At 46.7% G+C, this 24,879-nt stretch overlaps 1 protein-coding gene across 1 annotated transcript in view; it reads left to right on the top strand.

Annotated features, from left to right (window-relative positions):
* Positions 1–24,879, top strand: part of LOC138258896 (rab GDP dissociation inhibitor beta-like) — a 134,960-nt gene that overhangs the window by 87,941 nt on the left and 22,140 nt on the right. The window contains exon 9 of the mRNA XM_069206209.1: positions 17,471–17,615. Coding sequence (XP_069062310.1) covers positions 17,471–17,615 — 145 coding nt within the window. The remainder of the gene's footprint in view (positions 1–17,470; positions 17,616–24,879) is intronic.

Genomic DNA, 24,879 nt, shown 5'->3' with positions numbered 1-24,879 from the left:
ATTGAAGGCGGAATGGCTTATAGGATAATGTATTTAGGGGCAAGACCTTGTGTTACTAGCAAGGCTCAATATTATCTGAGTGACTGAGGGACGGGATGTCAGTCAGACTTATAAAGAATAGTGGTGTGAGGGAGGACTGGAAACACTGCAATCACGGTACATCTATAACTCCGGATATAGTTAGAGAACGGGCAACAAAAAGCCGCATCTTTGTGTATAGTACCATGTTACAACAGTTTGAAAAAGTGGTTAGTTCAACAATGTTGTATACTTCCTCCATTCTTCCGTGGTATTCAGACCTTTCCTTATTGAATCACACTTGTCTCTCCATTTACTTTCCAGTTTCGGCAGGTTTAATGCCTTATCACCCCACTGGGGGACGGAACAACCTTTCGATTACTTGCCATCTGTGGTCTTCTGACGTGTGTTCTTGTTCCCGGTAGTGCTGGACCATTGGTGCCGTTTCCACGCAGCATCTGATGCGGCTACTATGTGGCTAATTCTTGTTTGTTCCTGCTAAATCGTCTGTCCAATCTAAATGAGGTCACAGGGACACCAAATACAATAAATAACATTGGTAGAGGCACAGTTAGTATGATGCCTTAAGGTAACCTGAATGTCACCATGGATGAACAGTTGCGTATTTGAATTATATTGACAGGCAACACAATTACCACATTTATAATGTCCCTTATTCCAAACCCAGTAAGGAAGGCAAGGTCAAATCATGTTTTGAATTCTAGTATCTGCATACACTAAATGATCCTTAAGGTTTCTTCCCTTCTAGTAAGAAAAAAGTTGGGTGTCTCAGAAGGGATCCATACTTCTGAGAATGGGCCATTGTTTCTTAATGATATTTACAATCTTATTTGTGTGTGGACAAAATGTAGTCACACACAGAATCTTATCCATTGGTGGCATTTCTCGAGTCTGTAAAATTGTCTACCTTGGATTGTATCATGCACTTTTGAAGGAGCTCTCAATTAATCGCTTAGGATAACCTCTCGCTTGTAATTTTTGGCTCAGTATGGCTCCCTCTCTGAAGTGATCACTCTTCAAGGTACAGTTTTTTCGAAGGCGAAGGAATTCGCCAACTGGTAACCAGTTTATGAGAGTCCTAGGATGGAAACTGTTGTGCTGTAATAATGCATTAGCTCTGTTGGTTTACGAAAAATTGTGACAATGAGTTTATTATTGTCATTTTTGATTGAAAGGTCCAGAAAGGGTGTTGATCTACATTGCATGTAAATTTCAAGTGGGGCTGGCAATTATTCAAATAATGGGTAAACAATTTAAGTGTCTCCTCTGTACCTTTTCAGATCATGAAGGTATCATCAATATATTGTTTCCAACAGTGCATATTACTAAGGAAAGGGTTATGATCTGTGATGATAAACATGAGCTCTAAATGGCCAACATACATGTTTGCCAGATTAGGAGCAAAAATAGCTCCCATAGATGTACCGGAGCATTGTTCATAATATTGTGCTCCAAATAAAAATAATTTCTGGATAAGGAAATCTCTAGTAATTCAATTATAAAATGTGTTGGAACTTTACAAGGGGCAGGAGGGTTGTCCAAAACGTGTCTGATCACTTCAATGCTGTCTTTCTGAGGAATGTTAGTATATAATGACTCAATATCAAGAGTTACAAGAAGCTCGCTGGAAGGGTCCTATCTCATTCTCTCCATTAAGTTGATCATGTCTGTGCTGTCCCCCACATAAGTGTCTAGGAGAGGAACAAAATCCTTAATGAAAGTATTGATATATTTGCCCAAGGGTTCAAGAATTTAATCAAAGCCAGACAGAATAGGACAGCCTGGTGGGCTCCTTGTGTCTTTATGAATTTTAGGCAAAGTGTACAGAACAGGAGTTCCGGGGAATTTATTTTTGAGGAATTCATATTCTTGTTGGGAAAGAAATCCTTGTTCTAAACTCCGAGATGTGGTATCAAAATTGAGACACTTAGGTGGTCATTATGACTCTGGCGGTATTACAACCGCAGGGCCAAAACGACGGGAGCACCGCCAACAGGCTGGCGGTGCCTCCCGGCGTATTATGACCGCGGCGGTGGCGCCGCGGTCGCACCGCCGGGGCTGGCGGTTTACCGCCACAATGGCCCCGGCGGATGTAATCCGCCAGGGCAGCGCTGCTTGCAGCGCTGCCCAGGGGATTACGACTCCCCGACCGCCAAACTTTTTCTGGCGGTCTGACCGCCAGGAAAAGGCTGGCGGTACGGGGAGTCATGGGGCCCCCTGACAGGGCCCCATGCGGCTTTTCACTGTCTGCTGTGCAGACAGTGAAAAGCGCGACGGGTGCAACTGCACCCGTCGCACGACCGCAACACCGCCGGCTCCATTTGGAGCCGGATCCCATGTTGCGGCCCACATCCCCGCCGGCCCAGCGGGGATGTCCAAATGGGCACCGCGGGAGTGCGGCCACATTGGCGGCCGCACCGCCGCCCGCCATTGTTGTAATGAGGCCCTTAATTTCTGATAGGGGGTTAGAGGTCATTTTCCTGTAGTGTCTGGGATTACTAAGCTGACGCATGATTTCAGCTTCATACGTATGTCTTTCTTGAATCACAATGCCACCACCCTTATCAGCTGGTTTAATTATAATGGAAATATCTGACTTCAAAGTATGAAGTGAGTGTCTCTCAAGCCAAGAAATATTGTATGGGTCAAAGGACCTCTTAGTTCTAAGGTTTCTAATGTCCTCCAAAACTACTTTCTCAAATGCTAATATCTCTGATGGCATTAGAGCATTAGGAGGTGTGGAAGAGGAAGGTGGCCCAGCTGCGAGGTCTGCGATATACCTGGGGATCTTTATCATGAAAAAATAACGCAATCAAAGCTTCCTGAAAAAACAATACAGCTCTGAATTTAGTTTGCAAAAGTCGGTGCTTTCTGTTATTACAAAAGACAACCCTTGCTCAACAAGGAGAGCTCATCTTTGTCTAGCTCATGCTGAGGTAAGTTAAAAATTGTAAAGGGTTGTCGGACCTCTGACGTTGAATGATCAAGGGTGGGTAATTCGTTATTGGTGGGATAGATATTAGCAAAAAAGGGAGATTTGCTTACTGGCCCTCTGGTCCCCATTTGTAATACCATCTGCGAGTCTGTCGGTCTCCTGAGAACTGGTTCCAAATTCTCCCTCGATTGTTCCTGTTCCCCCTGTCCCTTGCAGTTTTTCCTAAAAAAGGGTTAGGAGTAGGAATGTTACTGCTTGTACCTTCCCCTGGGTCTTCGGAACTATTGGATCCTGCTGAAGATTCAGAAAAGGTAACTAACCTCTGATCTTTATATCTACCCCAGGTTAAATTCTTACAAGTCAGCTGCACTTGAGTATAGCATTCATCCATCAAATAGGGGAACTTTATCAGCCTTTTTTTAAGTTCAAAAGCATTGAACTCCTGAATGGTCCGGTTTAGCTTTTCTTTTGCTTCTTCTATACTGTCACCACCTAGTAACTCCTTCCCCAATTCTGCTATCTCTTTTAGGGCCAGATGTATTATCAAGGCCATTTGCGATTTGGAAATAGCGATTTTTAAGAAATCGCTATTTCCGACTCGCAAAGTGCCATGTATCACATTTGCGAATCGGTAATAGCGATTTCTTAAAAATCGCAAATGCTATTACCGATTCGCAAATTGCGATACCGGCCCCATTCGCACCCATGGGCCTGTTAGCCCATATCTGCAAATTTTTTGCATTTCCAAAATTGCGATTTCTGAACCAGAAATCGCAATTTTGGAAATGCAAAACCCCAGGGTGCTGGGGGCCTAAGGCCCCCTCTGCTTCACCCCCCAAAAAAATTGGGGGACATGTAAGGTGCACACATGCCAAAAGCGCATGTGTGCTTTACATGTACAATTTAAAAATGCATTTTAAATGCATTTTTAAATTTTGCACATGGTTACCACCAAGTTCAACCTGGTGGTAATTAGCGATTCCTAAATGCCAAAATCGCATGTAGGAATCCTTATTTGCGATTTCTAATTTAGAGAGTCGCAATTTGCGACTCTCTAAACAGGGTCGCAATTTTAAGGAATCGCTATTTTAGCGATTCCTTAAAATTGCGTTCAGAATGTATTTCATACATTCTGAAATGGCATTTTGCATTTGCAAACGGGCATTCGCACCATTTGCGAATGCAAAATGCTTTCATACATCTGGCCCTTAGTTCTTATTTACTGTGCTCAAGAGCAGTTTCAATGCCTAATACCATCCACTGTCTGGAGCAAGTGGTGGCAATATGGCTAAAGCCCCCCTTAAATTTTGTATCTTCTCGAAATATCCCAGGGACGTTATAGACTTGTAATCCTAGGAGAATGATTCCTGCTTTCAGGCACTCTGTTAGCATGTTAGCATGTAGTTCTGTACTCAGATGCTTCTTTTTAGCTTTTTCAAGTTTCTCCAGTAGTACTTAGCTGGGGCTTGTTTTTGGAAAAGATGTATTTGAGGAGAAAATGGAGGGGTCACTAGTTATTTTAGTTATATATTCCTCTGTACAAAGTGGCTCCTTCCTGTCTGACATTCTAATACAAATGCTGAGTAGTAATCGAAAGAAGGTCTAAACAATAAGGTAACAATTGTATTTGAAATAGCTCTTGCGGTATTAAACTGCTCAGTTAAACAAAAAGCAATAACTAGAGCAACCCAGAAGGTTCACGTGAAGCTGGGTACAATTTTTAATGAGGCACACATACACGTGAAACTCACTTTAGGAAATTTTCTAGGATACCAGGGTCTCATCGGGACAAACAATGACCTGGGGAACTAATAAGAAAAGAGATACTGTAGAATGAAAAGGTGCTACAAGTTTTGTGAAGGGTGAAAACCATATTGGAGATTTACGTACTGGTTGTTCTTAGAATCTCAATTGAAAAGGAATACCTTTTTTGGAAAAAGTAGTCACTGCGTTTTTATGTGTTTAATTTACCAGGACAGATTGTATTTTCATTCATTGTGTCTGCAGTTAACATGAAAGATCAAGGCAATATCTTTATAATGTACAGCAAGGGGTACTTTATGCCATATGACTTGAAGTACGATGAGAGGTCTCGGTGTGACATTTACAGTTTGTTGAGTGCCCAAACACCTGCCAATGTTGTCTTCAAAGTATCTGGGGAGTCTGGTTAACCTTTGAACAACCTCATCAAAACTGTTTGAACAGCATGGTGCATTTGGAAGTCAGGATGGGGATGGCTTGAGGTGTTAGACCTTAAATGTATATTTTTCTTCCTAGTGGGGGTTTATTCAGGATAATATTTATAGGCAAGATAAGATGAAGAGTGAATCGGTATTGAACTTTCTGTTGCAACATTCAATAAAAATATAGCTTAAAAAATGAAAAGGGTTTCTGTACTTGTTCGAAGTGCGCATGCATGCTAGGAAGCACCGGTACCCTTCTATTTACACAATATTTGATGATGATTCTTTCTAGTTTAAAAATGTATTGTAAGCATATTTCACCAACACATTTAGGCAACACCATGTGTTCTTTCTTTTCTCTTTGTGGCAGCTTTTGTGATATATATATATATATATTTTTTAATTAGCCATTACACCATCTTGCGAAGTCCAGACCTATTAGCCTTTCTAGTGCATGTTTATTTTGTTTGCTGTTTATGGCAGTAGGTGGTACATATAAAATAAATTAATTGTAACCTTAAAATACACTATGCGGTGAGTTGCAAGATCCAGTCATGAGCTTAAAAAGATAAATTACGCTAATAAGGTCTATAGATTGCATATTATAAGTATGTATATTTATAAACGTATTTGGGCTTGCAAAATAGCGTAGCGGGTAAATAGTATTCCTGTGGAGAAATGTATGCAACCTGAAAATTCCAATTGAATCTCAGTGGGACTTGGCTCAGCCTTTCATCCTTCTGAGGCAAATAAAATTGAACACGTAAACAGGTGTTGCATAGAAAACAAATAATAATATACAGGGAGTGCAGAATTATTAGGCAAGTTGTATTTTTGAGGATTAATTTTATTATTGAACAACAACCATGTTCTCAATGAACCCAAAAAACTCATTAATATCAAAACTGAATATTTTTGGAAGTAGTTTTTAGTTTGTTTTTAGTTTTAGCTATGTTAGGGGGATATCTGTGTGTGCAGGTGACTATCACTGTGCATAATTATTAGGCAACTTAACAAAAAAAAATATATACCCATTTCAATTATTTATCATTACCAGTGAAACCAATATAACATCTCAACATTCACAAATATACATTTCTGACATTCAAAAACAAAACAAAAACAAATCAGTGACCAATATAGCCACCTTTCTTTGCAAGGACACTCAAAAGCCTGACATCCATGGATTCTGTCAGTGTTTTGATCTGTTCACCATCAACATTGCGTGCAGCAGCAACCACAGCCTCCCAGACACTGTTCAGAGAGGTGTACTGTTTTCCCTCCTTGTAAATCTCACATTTGATGATGGACCACAGGTTCTCAATGGGGTTCAGATCAGGTGAACAAGGAGGCCATGTCATTAGATTTCCTTCTTTTATACCCTTTCTTGCCAGCCACGCTGTGGAGTACTTGGACGCGTGTGATGGAGCATTGTCCTGCATGAAAATCATGTTTTTCTTGAAGGATGCAGACTTCTTCCTGTACCACTGCTTGAAGAAGGTGTCTTCCAGGAACTGGCAGTAGGACTGGGAGTTGAGCTTGACTCCATCCTCAACCCGAAAAGGCCCCACAAGCTCATCTTTGATGATACCAGCCCAAACCAGTACTCCACCTCCACCTTGCTGGCATCTGAGTCGGACTGGAGCTCTCTGCCCTTTACCAATCCAGCCACGGGCCCATCCATTTGGCCCATCAAGACTCACTCTAATTTCATCAGTCCATAAAACCTTAGAAAAATCAGTCTTGAGATATTTCTTGGCCCAGTCTTGACGTTTCAGCTTGTGTGTCTTGTTCAGTGGTGGTCGTCTTTCAGCCTTTCTTACCTTGGCCATGTCTCTGAGTATTGCACACCTTGTGCTTTTGGGCACTCCAGTGATGTTGCAGCTCTGAAATATGGCCAAACTGGTGGCAAGTGGCATCGTGGCAGCTGCACGCTTGACTTTTCTCAGTTCATGGGCAGTTATTTTGCGCCTTGGTTTTTCCACACGCTTCTTGCGACCCTGTTGACTATTTTGAATGAAACGCTTGATTGTTCGATGATCACGCTTCAGAAGCTCTGCAATTTTAAGAGTGCTGCATCCCTCTGCAAGATATCTCACTATTTGTGACTTTTCTGAGCCTGTCAAGTCCTTCTTTTGACCCATTTTGCCAAAGGAAAGGAAGTTGCCTAATAATTATGCACACCTGATATAGGGTGTTGATGTCATTAGACCACACCCCTTCTCATTACAGAGATGCACATCACCTAATATGCTTAATTGGTAGTAGGCTTTCGAGCCTATACAGCTTGGAGTAAGACAACATGCATAAAGAGGATGATGTGGTCAAAATACTCATTTGCCTAATAATTCTGCACTCCCTGTATTACGATTACATGTTTGCCTGTTTTGGCCAAGGATGAGTAGTACCTTTAAAAATTAAGGGCCTGATTTAGAGTTTAGCGGAGGGGTTACTCGGTCACAAACGTGATGGATATCCCGTCTGCCATATTACAAGTTCCATAGGCTATAATGGAATTGTAATACAGTGGGCTGGATATACGTCACATTTGTGACGGAGTAAACCCCTCCGCCAAATTCTAAATCAGGCCATGAGTCAGGCCTTCAAAAGGCAGCCAGGGTTGTTTCTTTTCCAATTGTTATTTCACACATCTGATATAAATGTACAGCATTAGGCTCTGCCACACCCCTGAAAACGTTGATTTGATCTTCCTCATTTCACAAACTCTGAACTGCTGCTTCACTTGTTATTTCACTATTTTTGCATAGATTTATACATTTGGCATCACCTGGGCCAGAGCCTCTGTGCATGGTACCATCTGGATGACTGGCCCTGCTGTGACTATGCTCTTTTGATGTAAAGACACACAGCACTCCAATGCCCATCTGGGTAGGTTGGTACTATGTAGATACCTTAAAGGATGCCAGTCTCCAAGCACTCCAACAGAGGATATTACCCTGACCAGCTTATTCTGCACAGATATGAAACATAGAGACAGATGCACAAAGCAATTCAGCATTTGGGACTGTTAAAATGTGTTTTCTTATGTGATAATCCCATTTTCTGACTCCTAAAATGGCATTCAGAATGGACACTGATTCGTTTCTGGAAGGGGTATGTTGTAGGCATCCGTTCCAAATCCCAAATTAGTATTTTTGTATCAATATTTTTGCAAAACATTGAAACTTTCCTTACACTTCAAATTAGGTAAGTAATGCATTCACAAAGGGGAATGGGTCCCTCCCAAATGTTTTTGAAGAGTTTGCGATGGTCCATTGGACCACTGCTAACCCTCGAACAACCAAAAAAGTAAACTTTTCTTTTTAAAGCATGCCCATTTCCTTTAATGAAAATGTGATGCATTGGAAAAAAAAGATTACTTTGTTAAAAAGCAATCTCAGACATGATGGTCTGCTGATGCCTGCAGGCAACCATCCATGTGATTTCCTTCATTCATAAGGAGTCACAATTTGCCTCATTAACATTCATGAGGTATATTGGATAGCAATCCACTCCAAATCGCAATTTAGCAAACTGACATATTAGAACATAGGTTACTTCATTAAAGTCTTCATTAGGCGCAAAAATACTGTTTGGAAATGGCAACTAATTTTTTGCGGCCAGTAATTAGCCCATTCGGCTCTTAGGAGCCAGATGTACGTAGCTTTGTTTTTGCGATTTCCTAATTGCGAATCTTTGTAATTCGCAATTAGGAATTCGAAAACAGTTATGTACAGTGTGCTTAACACTGTTTCCAATTCCCAGTGGGTCGCAATTGACCTACCTCATTGAGCGACCTCTGACCCTGTTCACCAGGCAGGTCGCTCCCCTCACCGCCACGCAGCCCCTGTGTGACCGCTGACCGCTGCTCCTTACCTGTGTCCTGTTGCCGCCTTTTTCGCCATCCTCACCTTCTTTTGCCCAGCGTCTCCCCCTGTTTCCCGCCGCCGTTTCCCGCCGCCGCGTCCCGTAGCTCCGCCCCCTCGCTCCCCATTGGCCGCCCCACTCCCACCTCCCAGCTGCCCCTCCCTCCCTCTCCCACTCTTATGGAGGCCGCGCAGCGGTAGAGAGAGCGACCTCTGACCCTGTTCACCAGGCAGATCGCTCCCCTCACCGCCACGCAGCCCCTGTGTGACCGCTGACCGCTGCTTCTTACCTGTGTCCTGTTGCCGCCTTTTTCGCCATCCTCACCTTCTTTTGCCCAGTGTCTCCCCCTGTTTCCCGCCGCCGTTTCCCGCCGCCGTGTCCCGTAGCTCCGCCCCCTCGCTCCCCATCGGCCGCCCCGCTCCCACCTCCCAGCTGCCCCTCCCTCCCTCTCCCACTCTTATGGAGGCCGCGCAGCGGTAGAGAGAGCGACCTCTGACCCTGTTCACCAGGCAGGTCGCTCCCCTCACCGCCACGCAGCCCCTGTGTGACCGCTGACCGCTGCTCCTTACCTGTGTCCTGTTGTCGCCTTTTTCGCCATCCTCACCTTCTTTTGCCCAGCGTCGTCCCCTGTTTCCCGCCGCCGTTTCCCGCCGCCGCGTACCGTAGCTCCGCCCCCCTCGCTCCCCATTGGCCGCCCCGCTCCCACCTCCCAGCTGCCCCTCCCTCCCTCTCCCACTCTTATGGAGGCCGCGCAGCGGTAGAGAGAGCGTCGTCCCCTGTTTCCCGCCGCCGTTTCCCGCCGCCGCGTACCGTAGCTCCGCCCCCCTCGCTCCCCATTGGCCGCCCCGCTCCCACCTCCCAGCTGCCCCTCCCTCCCTCTCCGACTCTTATGGAGGCCGCGCAGCGGGCGCGCGCAGCGGGCGCGCCGCTGGCGCGCCTAAGGCAAGCCCGTCTGCGCCCGTCCGCGCCTGGCCCGCGCCCAGCGCCAGACCCCCTGGCCCCCGCAGAGGCCAGCCCACCCGCAAGACCTACAGCGCCGCCACCCTCCTCGCACTCAACACCGGCCGGATCCCCGGGTGCTGCCGTGCCGCCCCAAGACGCACCCACGGACCCTTCACCTGCCAATCCTGCAAGTTCTCCTGCATCCAGACCCGCACCGTGCCCGCCAAACCAAGCACCAGCAGCAACCACCTGAAGTGCATCCTGCTCAACACCCGCTCCATCCACAGACACGCCGTGGAACTCTGGAACCTGCTCGACACCACATCTCCAGACGTCGCCTTCCTCACAGAAACCTGGATGAACGCCTCCTCAGCGCCCGACATCGCCATCGCCATCCCGGACGGATACAAGATTACCCGGAGGGACCGTGTCAACCAGACAGGAGGAGGCATCGCCATTGTCCACAAGAACACCATCCGCATCACGACCAACTCCGACGACACCCTCACAGCTGCCGAACATCTCCACTTCCAGATTCACACCGACCCCAAGACCACACTCAGAGGCACCCTCATCTACAGACCCCCAGGACCCCGCACACAATTCAGCGAAGACATCGCAGACTTCATCAGCCCACACGCCCTCCCCTCCGCTGACTACATCCTCCTAGGGGACCTCAACTTCCACCTGGAGAACAACAACGACAACAACACCACCACCCTGCTGGACAACCTTGCCAACCTCGGACTCAAGCAACTGGTGAACACCCCCACCCACTACACCGGACACACGCTTGACCCAGTCTTCTCCTCCAGCAAGTACATCTCCTTCAGCCACTCCACCGGACTCCACTGGACAGACCACAGCTGCGTCCACTTCAGCTTCAGAAAAACCACGACTCACCACCACCCACAACAGGCTCCCCGCAGGAGCTGGAACAAGATCACCACCAACCAGCTCTCCACATCACTGAGCCAGAACCCTCCCGCCAGCTCAGCGGACCCCAACCAAGCAGCCAACAACCTCACACAGTGGATCACCAACTGCGCTGACAACCTTGCACCTCTGAAAACCCATCCCATCAGGCCCAACAGCAAGAAAGCCTCCTGGTTCAACAACGACCTCAAGAACTCCAAGAAGAACTGCCGCACCCTCGAAAAAGCCTGGCGAAAAAACCCGACTACAGACAACATGACCGCCCTCAAGTACGCCTCCCGTAAACACCACCAGCTGATCCACACCACCAAGAAGACAGCATTCAAAGAACGACTAGACAACAACGCACACAACAGCAAGGAACTCTTCAGCATCGTCAAAGAGCTCTCCAACCCCAGCGCCGGAAACAAGACATCACCCCCTCACAAGACCTCTGCGACTCACTCGCCTCGTTCTTTCACCGCAAGATCGCCGACATACACAACAGCTTCGGCGCACAGACCACGCACCCAACCACCAAACCGACGCCCCCCAACACCACCCTCCGCGCCTGGACCCCGGTCAGCACCGAAGACACCATCCATACGATGAACACCATCCATTCCGGATCACCAACCGACCCATGCCCCCACCACGTCTTCAACAAGGCCGACTCCGTCATCGCACCCCATCTCCGGGACATCATCAATTGCTCCTTCAACACCGCCACCTACCCGGAGAGCTGGAAGCATGCCGAACTCAGCGCCCTCCTGAAGAAACCATCAGCAGACCCCACCGACCTCAAGAACTACCGCCCCATCTCGCTCCTCCCGTTTCCTGCCAAAGTCATCGAGAAGACCTTCAACAGACAGCTTGCCGCCTTCCTCGAGACTAATGGATCCCTCGACCACTCACAGTCCGGCTTCCGAGCCAACCACAGCACCGAGACCGCCCTCATCGCAGCCACTGACGACATCCGAGCCCTGCTCGACAACGGGGAAACAGCGGCCCTCATCCTCCTGGACCTCTCCGCAGCGTTCAACACTGTCTGCCACCGCACCCTAGTGCAGCGCCTCAGCAACATCGGAATTCAAGAGAAGGCACTAGAGTGGATCATCTCGTTCCTCGCCGGAAGAACCCAGAGAGTCCGCCTCCCCCGTTCAGATCCGTGGCCACCGAAGTCATCTGCGGCGTACCACAAGGATCATCACTCAGCCCCACCCTCTTCAACGTCTACATGAGCCCCCTCGCAGCCATCGCACGCCATCACAACCTCAACATCATCTCTTACGCCGACGACACCCAGCTGATCCTCTCCCTCACCAACGACCCAGCCACCGCCAGAACCAACCTGCACGAAGGGATGAAAGACGTAGCCGAGTGGATGATGAACAGCCGCCTGAAACTGAACTCAGACAAGACGGAAGTCCTCTTCCTTGGATCATCACCCTCTGCCTGGGACGACTCCTGGTGGCCCCCTGCCCTGGGCAGCGCACCCAAACCAACGGACCACGCACGCAACCTGGGCTTCATCCTGGACTCCTCCCTCTCGATGACCAGACAAGTCAACGCCGTCTCATCATCATGCTTCAACATCCTACGCATGCTCCGAAAGATCTTCCGATGGATCCCCACCGAAACCAGGAAGACGGTCACCCAGGCACTCGTCACCAGCCGACTGGACTACGGTAACACCCTCTACACCGGAACCACGGCCAAACTACAGAAAAGACTCCAACGCATCCAGAACGCCTCCGCACGCCTCATCCTTGACATCCCCCGACACAGCCACATCTCCGGACACCTGAGAGACTTGCACTGGCTCCCCGTCAGCAAGAGAATCACGTTCCGCCTCCTCACCCACGCACACAAGGCCCTCCACGACCTGGGCCCCAGGTACCTCAACAACCGCCTGACCTTCTACACTCCCACCCGCCAGCTACGATCGACCAGCCACGCCCTCGCCGCCGTGCCACGCATTAGAAAAGCCACCATGGGAGGAAGATCCTTCTCCTACCTGGCAGCCAAGACTTGGAACTCCCTCCCCATCCACCTCCGTCTGACTCAAGACCACCTCTCCTTCAGGAAGCAACTCAAAACCTGGCTGTTCGAGCAGTAGCGGTCCCCCCTCCCCCAGCGCCTTGAGACCCTCCGGGTGAGTAGCGCGCTATACAAATTTCTTGATTGATTGATTGATTGAATATTTATGAGGTAGGTTGCAATTTGCGACACGTTGGAAATTGCTAAAAACACAGGATTGGTAGCCTGTTGGGGACAGCAGACCATCATATCTGTGTTTGATTTTAAATAAAGCAACTTTTTTTTTTTAAATGCAGCCTGTTTTCCTTAAAGGAAAAAGCGATGCGTTAAAAAAAATAAATGAAAGTTTTCCTTTAATTTTTTAAGAGCAGGCAGTGGTCCCTAGGCAGGCAGTGCTCTTAAAAAATGTTTTTACGACCATTGACAAAGAGGAAGGGGGACCTTGGGGACCCCTTCCCGTTTGTGAATGGGTTACCACCAAATTGAATTAGGTGGTTAAAAGTGAATGTTTTGCGACTGCATTTTGGTTGCAAAACATTCACACATACCACTGCAAGTCTCTATTAGGAAGGGATGCCCTTGACACGCCCATTCCTAATACTGAATCGCTAACACATTTTGCGATTCAGTAATAGGTTACAGAATCACTAAATAGGGTTTGCCTGATCCAATGTTTTTTTCCAGTCGCAAACAGTCCAATTCGTTTGCAACCGGAAAAAAGCATTGTACATCTGGCCCTTTGTTTCCTAACTTAGTAACGTGCAATATCAGTGTTGGCCCAGTGCCATCTATTCCAGCCTGGTGCAGCACCTTGGTTCTATGGTATTCGTCCCCATACGTTGGACCGTTTTCTCTGTCCAAGTCCAGCACTTCCATTTCTGAGCTATTAAAAGGCCTGGTTCCCTCTTCCATCCCTGGGAGAGCTCCAGAACCCTTGTTTGGTCTTGTGGTCCTGCGATTTCCAAGCTTTCTGTCCTTCAAACAAACGCTTTAATCCTTTTTAGGACAGGCCTAGAGACAGCTTCAGCTGTTTCACAAGCCTCAGGCATTTAATCCCTATACATATAAAATACATGCATCATATATAGAGGGGATTCATCCGTTGGTCTGTTCAATTATTCTCATTTTGCTTCCGCCTACCACAGCACACAGCATGGGACAATGGGTCAGCCTACTTCTGCTTGGCTTTTTTGCAATTATGAGTGACAGCATTTTTTTTGCACACATGTGCACATCTGACTAAGTAGTGGTGCAAGTTTGTGCAAGGACTGCTGTAGTAAACCCTCCTTTCATTCATTTTTTTTTATAATGTACTTTTTTTTTATTTTGCCATTTTATATTTTCTCTTCTTTTATTTCTTTACAAGGAACTGAAGCATGCCATGGGAATTATTATTTTTCTTTCAAGATCTAATGATTGCATTTGCTGTTTTCTTGTGGTTTTACCATTTTCTTTCTTTGTCAGCTCCCAGAAGCTTCAGGGCACTTTGAATTTTTTCCTTTTATAAACTCAATTTTGATTGCATATGTTTCCTAAAAAAATGCAGACTTGCTAAAGCCAATGCTTGTCTTAAGTTGCAACTCCAGACAAGTTCTAGCCTTTTTGGGGCTCATCAGTGGAGTGCATATTGCGTCAGAATGCACAGTGAGTCACAGGAACCACATCTGAGAATATCTGTCACACTTAGAGTTTTTCACTGAAATAAACAAATGAGTAAATTTCTTCAAATAATGTCACCCTGTATTTATCACTTAGGGCCTGATTTAGACTTTGACGGATGGGTTACTCAAACGTGATAGATATCTCGACCCCATATTACAATTCCATTATATCCTACGGTAATCGTAATACGTCAGACGGGGTATCCGTCACGTTTGTGAAGGAGTAACCCGTCCGCCAAACTCTACATCAGACCCAAAGCCTTCTTTCTTCCGCTCCCTTGCATTCCCCGTGAGAGCAGCTATGTCAGCAGTCGAGCAAATGTTATGTAACTATGAGGAGTGACACTTGAGGAATGAGGGATGAGAAGTGACGGATAAGGAATGAGGAATGATGAATGAGATATAAGGAGTGAGGGATGAGGGATGAGGGATAAGAACTGAGGGATGAGGAATGATGGTTGAAGAATGAGAGATGAAAATGAGTACTGGAGGATGAGGAGTGATTGTTCAGAGTGATACATGAGAATAAAAGATAAGGCATGAGGACTGAGGAATAAGAGCTGAGGGATGAGGAATGATGCATGAAGAGCGAGGGATGAAAAATGAGGACTGGAGGATGAGAACTCATTGTTCAGAGTGACGCATGAGAGTGAGGGATAAGGAATGAGAGATGGTGAATGATGGATAAAACATGAGGACTAAGGGATGAGGACTGATTGCTGTTGGGTGATGCATGAGAATGATGGGTGATGAATGAGAGATAAGGCGTGAGGAATGAAGAGTCACAGGTGAGGAATGAGGGAGTAGTAACGGATGATAAATCCGGAGTCACAGTGAGGGATGAGGAAGTACGAGTGAGATATAAGGAATGAGGGATACTGAATGAGAATTTAGGAATGAGGAATGAATTATGAAGAGGGAGTGATGGAAAATGAGCACTGGAAGCTGAGGAGTGTTCAGAGTGACGCATGAGAATGAGGGATGAGGAACGGGGAGTGACAGATGAGAAATGATAAGTGAAGGTTGAGAAGTGGGTGTCATTTACGGGTCACCAGTGGTCACAGCCGCGACCCCTGCCTTAGCCCTTGTTACCCTTGGCATTGCCTTTTGCGACCCTGACGATTAGAACAACATGAGTTTTCAACATGAACATCATTTACGGGTCACCAGTGGTCACAGCCGCGACCCCTGCCTTACCCCTTGTGACCGTTGGCATCGCCTTTTGCGACCCTGACAATTAGAACCTATGAGTTTTCAACATGAACGTCCTTTAGGGGTCATCATGGGTCGCAGCTGTGACCTCTGCCTTACTCCTTGAACCCTTGGCATTGCCTTTGCGACCCCTGGCCCCATTACATTTGCGACCCCTGGCCTCAGAGATGGGAAAATCAGTGCCAGGAACACAGTTGCAGCGGGTCCTTATGGACATCGGTTGGGCTCCACTTTCCTTGTTTTCTGTAATTTTTTTATTACACTAATAGTGAATAATACCAGATTATTCACTATTAGTGTAATTAAAAAATGGAGGACAATTAGCTGGAATATGACTCTGTCAGCTGAGGTAAGCAAAATATGCTTTAAAATGTATATTTGTGTGTGTGCTTGTGGGCGATGGTGTGTTTATGTGAGAGACAGCAAGTGTACATGTGAATGCGTGTGTGTATGTGTAAGCATGAGTGTGTGAGTGAAAGTAAAGGCAAATGGCATATGATGTCACTTCCGCGACCCCTGGCCTTTTGATGAATTGACACCCATGGTTTTCAATATCACATGCTGTTTCCAGGAGGGGACCTGGACGTATTGGTGTGGGACTCCAAATGTACTACCAGGTGTGTTTGTGGACTGCAAAAAAAGGGTAAAAGTTGGTTCAAGTTCAGATGCAAATACTTGCAGGTACTTTTACAGATTTTGAGACTCAGACCCATGCATGCTGGCTCTGTGCTTCCTGCTGCTTCACCACATTTGCTCACTCTTGAAGTTCAATGAATGCAATAATGATTAATACAAACCATTACACTTGTTTTCTTGTTAATTGTTGCTCACTAGGTTCTTATTGGTCGGTTACTTATACCACATTGAAGGCTTAGATTTACAAATTTCTAGCGCATCACAGCAGCCAAAAAATCTGCGCTGCGTGAGAAGGAGAGAGCAGGAGAGCGCCATATTTAGAGAATCTCCCTAGCGCCGGCGCAGAAATCTGCTGCCATGCGCCACGCACACATCTTTGCACCATAGTACAAGGGTGTCTACACGAGACTAGCATAGGTTTTGTACTGGAAGGATACTCACTCTTCCAGTACAAAATACTATGCGTAGACACACTTTAACGCTTTTCCAATGCCACAGTGCAGCACGCATGCAAAGTCGGAAAAGAAAAGAGAAATTAAAACATTTCTCCTTTTAATGCCAGCTTTCACATGGCGTTAACTTTTGGTGCAAAACCCTGTCTACTATTGTTCACAGATAGGGTTTTGCACTAAAAGTCATGGGTGGTTGCAAGGGAACGCCCATGTACCACACATGTAACACCCCCTTGGCGCTAAGTGATGCAAAGTAGTGCTTTGCGCTGCTTTATGGTACTTTTAGGGTACTTTCCAGAGCAAAACAAGTTTTGTGCTGGAAAGTAAATAGGTAAAAAAGATTTTGCGTCACTTTGCATCACTTTTGTGATGCGCACATGGTGTAAAATCTTAGTAAATATACCCCGAAGTGTGCTGACCAACGTTTATTAATGAAAAGCAGCAGAATGTTTTACGTTTGTGTTATGTACAGTCAGAGTTTTAATTGGCAAAGGGCGCTGGCTCCTAGCACTAGCAACACCTTTAATGGCTTTATTGATTGTCAGCTGAAATAGTTTTTCATTGTCTGTGCATGTTTTTGTTTCCCAGATATCTATGTTTGCATGGTCTCCTACTCCCACTGCGTGGCCTCAGAGGGGAAGTACATTGCCACTGTTAGCACCACAGTGGAAACAGATCACCCTGAGAAAGAGGTCCAGCCTGCCTTGGACCTGCTGGAGCCAATAGACCAAAAGTAGGTGTATAAGTCTTTATTCGTGTGTATGTGTTTGCTGAAAGCAGTCTAAAGTAGCTTTGGATTGGGATAATACCATCCGGGCCAACTTATCCTGTTTCCCCTCAGTAGAGTCATCACTCAACGTATTGTGCACAGTAAGGGGCTTAGAGACCGCCCTTTGCTTACCATTCGTTGGCTTCACTGTCACTCTTCTTTGCTGACTCCTAATATGCCAGCGTATGCCAAGCATCACTTCCTTTCCTTTCTGTGGAGCATGCACCAAGCATAGATTGATTCAAACGAAGTAGTGCCCACCCGCAGCTCGCTCAGACTCCCTCCCACTCTCTTTCTCCGTATCCCCCTCCCGCTTTCTGTTATTGCTGTTCCCCCGTCCTCTCCTCCCTCATGTTGCCTTCCCCCCATTGTGCTGCTTCCACCCTTTTGCCCCGTGCTTCCCTCTTGTTACCCCCTCGCAGTTTTTTAAACATATTACACAGTAGCCCGGGCTGCTGTGCAACATGGCTTAAAAAAAGAGCTATGAAGCAGTCAATGTTGGCAGCGACATAGCACTTTTTTGCTTAACCTTAAGCCATGTTGGACAGCAGCTTGTGTTGCTGTGCAACATGTCTAATATAATTTCAGTAGTGGTAAGACCTCAACTGTAGGGGACCATCTTTTCATAAGGAGGTGGGGTACTACAGCGAAGTCTCAGCATACAGAGTTCTGAATGCCCTTGCCTGTAGTTTCCAGGACTTGTGGAGATGTTTTTGCACCTATTTGGTTTAGTTCCATTGTATTGTGCACAGTCTTGTGTATAGCACATGCCACAATGTATAGAATCCCTGCACACTGCATTGAGTATCTAGTGGTTATGATGTAAATCATTCGCCACGGTCCACACACATCTAACGATGTCTTTCTTTTTACACTGGCCTAAAATCACTTTCTTTCTGTGCTGCTATTCTCTTATTTCCCTTTCCCTTTCATGGTATCATTTGCAATTCCAAGCTCACCTGGGGAGCCCCTAACCATGGAGTGGCCTATAAGATGATTTTAAACCTGCCTGGATGCCAAATAAAGTTAATGTTGGTCTATTTAATTTGTTTGTGCTTGCATGTCTACTTAATGCTATTCAATTGATTGGATTGTTGGAGGCATTAAAGTTTCGATTGTGTATTTAGGAAAGCCAATCTATTCTCTTCCAGCTATATAGTGACCAGGACATTAAGGGGCTCATTTTGACCCCGCCGATAAAAACCGCCTACTGCTGCAGCGACGGCCGCCAAAAGACCGTGGCCGTGGCTACCAGCCGTCTACCGGATTATGACCACAGCCGGATTTCTGTCAGAAGGTGGCGGAAATCCGGCTGTCGCCATGCTAGCGGATGGCGGTAAGGTGGCGCTGCTGCCACCAGCAGAGCCACGCTAGTAGACCGCTGCCGGCCGTATTATGAAAATAATATGGCCTGGCAGTGTTCTGCTGGTGGACCCATCCCGTCTCCTGCCAGAGGACCCCCTGACTACAGGTAAGTCGGGTGCTCCGACAGGGGAGCGGGGTCGGGGGTGTTGTGTGTGGGGGTGGGCGTGTATGTCTGTGCGTGAATGCGGGTGTGTGTTGTGTGTGTACAAGTATAGATGTGTGAGTGCGTGTATGTTGAGTTGTGTGAATGCGTGTCTGTATGTATGTATGTAAGTGTGTGTGGATGTGTGTGTGAATGGATGTATGCATGCGTGGATGAATGTTGGAATGGGTGTGTGTATGTGTGTGTGTGTGAAGGTAGGGACGTGTGTGAAGGGGGAGTCTGGAGAGCAAGGTAAACCTGTGGAGGGGAAGGGGGGCGGAGAAGGTCCCTATCAGTGACAGGGAAGGAATTCAGTGGATGCCGTTAGTTGCGCTCTCTTGCTCACTCCTTGGGCTCTGTTTTACCAACATCTAAAAAAGCAGAGCACTAAATACCCCACTTTAGCTGAAAATTGCTAAATTGCTAAAGGCCTGATCTAGACAACACCTGTTGTGTAGCTCAGAAATGACAGATATTTCTGCTGTATTTTGAAAGTGGTGGGGTAATTGGGGCATATCCCTTGGAACAGTTGTCACCGCCACTCATTGCTGCAGCTCCCCGCTGACAATCAAAGGGCGCTGACATGTTTGCAAACAAAAAAACTGTTTCCTAACATTGTTTCGATAAGCAGCATAGCTGGTAAGAACTTAGGGCCAGATGTATGAAATTTTTTTGCACTCGCAAATGGTGCGAATCGCAAGATTCGGCCGTTTGCGAGTGCAAAAAAGGGGTCTGCGATGCATGAATGGTATTCGCAGACCAAAAGTAAGAAATGGCAAAAATTTAGATTTTTTTGCGTTGCGACCTGGTTTTGCGAGTCGTAATTTGCGATTTGCAAAATCCACATCGCAAGGAGATGCAGCAAAAAATCGCAAATTGCGATTTTTCGCAGAGTGGCATTTTGTACATGCAAAATACCATGAAAAGAAACCAGGTGGTAACCTAGTGCAAAATTTTAAAATGCATGTAAAGCACACATGCCCTTTTGGAATGTCTGCACCTTACATGTCCCCCAAAACATTTCTGGGGTGCAGCAGAGGGGGGCCTTAGGCCCCTAGCACCCTGGGCCCTTGCAGTTCCAAAATTGCGATTTCTGGTTCAGAAATCGCAATTTTGGAAATGCAAAAAATTCACAGATATGCGCCAACAGGCCTATAGCTGCGAATGGTGCCGGTATCGCAATTTGCGATTCAGTAATAGCATTTGCGATTTTTAAGAAATCGCTATTACCGAATCGCAAATGTGATACATGGCACTTTGCGAGTCGGAAATAGCGATTTCTTAAAAATTGCTTTTTCCGACTCGCAAAGGGCCGTGATGATACATCTGGCCCTAAGTAACCCCTTAAAACAGGTACCAAAACTTAGCATGAATGTTGAATGCGTCAGGGAGTGTTGCGCCCTATGTAATGTGCAATTGTAACGAATGCTCCTTGGATTAGGCTCTTATATCTTGAAGGGGTATATTGAAATTTAACATATATTCATCACTTCCATTATGACCACTTAGTTTAGTTATTGAGAAAGCAGTAACCTTCTTTGCCCACATAATCATGATAGGATGTTCCCAGATTTGGGAAAGGTTCCAACTTGAATATCCAGGAATAGGGATTGGGTTGTTTTAGGCCACAAGTGGAGGAAAATGTTTAAAAAATGCCACAATTTGCTTCTCAAACAAACTAAAGAATCTAGTGGATTTCCTCCCAGACACAGAAAGTTGCACATGCTCAGGATGGCTGTAACCCCCACCTCCACAGTCTAGGCGCATGTGGGCTGCCAACGTGATTCTTATTATCTGCCATCTGCCAATTGGAATGGTGTAGGAAAGTACCATCTTGCCTGGCATGTTACCCCCATATTTCACTGTATATATGTTGTTTTAGTTGTATGTGTCACTGGGACCCTGCCAGCCAGGGCCCCAGTGCTCATAAGTGTGCCCTGTATGTGTTACCTGTGTTATGACTAACTGTCTCACTGAGGCTCTGCTATCCAGAACCTCAGTGGTTATGCTCTCTCATTTCTTTCCAAATTGTCACTAACAGGCTAGTGACCAATTTCACCAATTTACATTGGCATACTGGAACACCCTTATAATTCCCTAGTATATGGTACTGAGGTACCCAGGGTATTGGGGTTCCAGGAGATCCCTATGGGCTGCAGCATTTCTTTTGCCACCCATAGGGAGCTCTGACAATTCTTACACAGGCCTGCCCTTGCAGCCTGAGTGAAATAACGTCCACGTTATTTCACAGCCATTTACCACTGCACTTAAGTAACTTATAAGTCACCTATATGTCTAACCTTTACCTGGTAAAGGTTGGGTGCTAAGTTACTTAGTTTGTGGGCACCCTGGCACCAGCCAAGGTGCCCCCACATTGTTCAGGGCAAATTCCCCGGACTTTGTGAGTGCGGGGACACCATTACACGCGTGCACTATACATATGTCACGACATATGTGTAGCGTCACAATGGTAACTCCGAACAGGGCCATGTAACATGTCTAAGATCATGGAATTGTCACCCCAATGCCATTCTGGCATTGGGGAGACAATTCCATGATCCCCCGAGTCTCTAGCTCAGACCCGAGTACTGCCAAACTACCTTTCCTGGGGTTTCACTGCAGCTGCTGCTGCTGCCAACCCCTCAGACAGGTTTCTGCCCTCCTGGGGTCCAGCCAGGCTTGGCCCAGGAAGGCAGAACAAAGGACTTCCTCAGAGAGAGGGTGTTACACCCTCTCCCTTTGGAAAAAGGTGTCAGGGCTGGGGAGGAGTAGCCTCCCCCAGCCTCTGGAAATGCTTTGATGGGCACAGATGGTGCCCATCTCTGCATAAGCCAGTCTACACCGGTTCAGGGATCCCCCACCCCTGCTCTGGCGCAAAACTGGACAAAGGAAAGGGGAGTGACCACTCTCCTGACCTGCACCTCCCCTGGGCGGTGCCCAGAGCTCCTCCAGTGTGCTCCAGACCTCTGCCATCTTGGAAACAGAGGTGCTGCTGGCACACTGGACTGCTCTGAGTGGCCAGGGCCAGCAGGTGACGTCAGAGACTCCTTCTGATAGGCTCCTCCAGGTGTTGCTAGCCTATCCTCTCTCCTAAGTAGCCAAACCTCCTTTTCTGGCTATTTAGGGTCTCTGCTTCGGGGAATTCTTTAGATAACGTATGCAAGAGCTCATCAGAGTTCCTCTGCATCTCTCTCTTCACCTTCTGCCAAGGAATCGACTGCTGACCGCGCTGGAAGCCTGCAAAACCTCAACAAAGTAGCAAAGACGACTACTGCAACCTTGTATCGCTGATCCTGCCGCCTTCTCGACTGTTTTCCTGGTGGTGCATGCTGTGGGGGTAGTCTGCCTCCTCTCTGCACTAGAAGCTCCGAAGAAATCTCCTGTGGGTCGACGGAATCTTCCCCCTGCAACCGCAGGCACCAAAGAACTGCTTCACCGGTCCTCTGGGTCTCCTCTCAGCACAACGAGCGAGGTCCCTTGAACTCAGCAACTCTGTCCAAGTGACTCCCACAGTACAGTGACTCTTCAGTCCAAGTTTGGTGGAGGTAAGTCCTTCCTCCCCACGCTAGACTGCATTGCTGGGTACCACGTGATTTGCAGCTGCTCCGGCTCCTGTGCACTCTTCCAGGATTTCCTTTGTGCACAGCCAAGCCTGGGTCCCCGACACTCTAACCTGCAGTGCACGACCTCCTGAGTTGTCCTCCGGCGTCGTGGGACCTTCCTTTGTGACTTCGGGTGAGCTCCGGTTCACTCCACTTCGTAGTGCCTGTTTTGGCACTTCTGCGGGTGCTGCTTGCTTCTGAGTGGGCTCTTTGTCTTGCTGGACGCCCCCTCTGTCTCCTCACGCAATTGGCGACATCCTGGTCCCTCCTGGGCCACAGCAGCATCCAAAAACCCTAACCGTGACCCTTGCAGCTAGCAAGGCTTGTTTGCGGTCTTTCTGCACGAAAATACCTCTGCAAGCTTCTTCACAACGTGGGTCATCCATCCTCCAAAGAGGAAGTTTCTAGCCCTCTTTGTTCTTGCAGAATCCACAGCTTCTACCATCTGGTGGCAGCTTCTTTGCACCCACAGCTGGCATTTCCTGGGCATCTGCCCACTCCCGACTTGATTGTGACTCTTGGACTTGGTCCCCTTGTTCCACAGGTACTCTTGTCTGGAAATCCATTGTTGTTGCATTGCTGGTGTTGGTCTTTCTTGCAGAATTCCCCTATCACGACTTCTGTGCTCTCTGGGGAACTTAGGTGCACTTTGCACCCACTTTTCAGGGTCTTGGGGTGGGCTATTTTTCTAACCCTCACTGTTTTCTTACAGTCCCAGCGACCCTCTACAAGGTCACATAGGTTTGGGGTCCATTCATGGTTCGCATTCCACTTCTAGAGTATATGGTTTGTGTTGCCCCTATCCCTATGTGCCCCCATTGCATTCTATTGTGACTATACATTGTTTGCACTGTTTTCTATTGCTATTACTGCATATTTTGGTATTGTGTACATATATCTTGTGTATATTTGCTATCCTCATACTGAGGGTACTCACTGAGATACTTTTGACATATTGTCATAAAAATAAAGTACCTTTATTTTTAGTATATCTGTGTATTGTGTTTTCTTATGATATTGTGCATATGACACTAGTGGTATAGTAGGAGCTTCACTCGTCTCCTAGTTCAGCCTAAGCTGCTCTGCTAAGCTACCTTTTCTATCAGCCTAAGCTGCTAGACACCCCTCTACACTAATAAGGGATACCTGGACCTGGTGCAAGGTGTAAGTACCCCTTGGTACCCACTACAAGCCAGGCCAGCCTCCTACATTGGTTGTGCAGCGGTGGGATAAGTACTTGCAACTACTTACCACTTTGTCATTTTTGTACTTTTCATAAGAGAAAAATATACAAAACAAGTTCAGTGTATGTACACCTAACAAAAAAGTTTTGCTTTTCTTCTCTTACTCCTTTGCTAAGTGCTGAAAAGTACCTCTAAAACTTTCAAAAAGTTCTTAAAAAGTTTTTAAAGTTTTTTTTTTCTGTTCTTTAAAAAGTTCTAAAACTTTTTCTTTCTTTTTCTGTCCCTTAAACCTTTTCTATAATGTCTGGTACAGGTCAAACTGTTGATCTGACTAAACTTGCATATGACCACCTTAGCTGGAAAGGAGCAAGGAGTCTCTGCATTGAAAGAGGTTTAGAGCTAGGGAAGAATCCCTCAAGAGAATTGTTAGTCAATATGCTCATTGAACAGGATAAGACCTTTGTTGGCACCTCTGGTGAGAGATTGGCTGATGGTTCACACTCTGATTCTGGGGCACACCCAGTAAAGGGGTTAGAAGGAGACCTTCCCAACCTGCCTCTTAGCAGGCCACCTACCATGGCTGGTACTGATGTGAGTTCTCATCATAGTATAGAGGTTACTCCTTTAGGCCAGGTTGTTAGAGTGCCATCTGTTAGGGCCAGGTCTCCCTCTGTTCATTCTCACCATTCTTCTGTGTCAAGGCATGCCCAACCCACCCTCCCTGAAGACAATGTTAGAAAGGGAACTCAATAGATTGAGAGTGGAAGAATCCAGGCTGAAGCTCAAGAAGCAACAGCTGGATCTAGACAGGGAAGCATTTGACTTAGAAAAAAGAAAGACAGAGGTTGGGGTTTGGACCCCATGGTGGCAGCAGCAGTATTCCAAATAGTCATCCTGTAAAAGAGCATGATTCCAGGAATCTGCACAAGATAGTT

This window comes from Pleurodeles waltl, chromosome 9, assembly GCF_031143425.1.
Source record: "Pleurodeles waltl isolate 20211129_DDA chromosome 9, aPleWal1.hap1.20221129, whole genome shotgun sequence".
Classification (NCBI taxonomy): domain Eukaryota; kingdom Metazoa; phylum Chordata; class Amphibia; order Caudata; family Salamandridae; genus Pleurodeles; species Pleurodeles waltl.
This window is presented reverse-complemented; position numbering and strand designations above follow the sequence as displayed.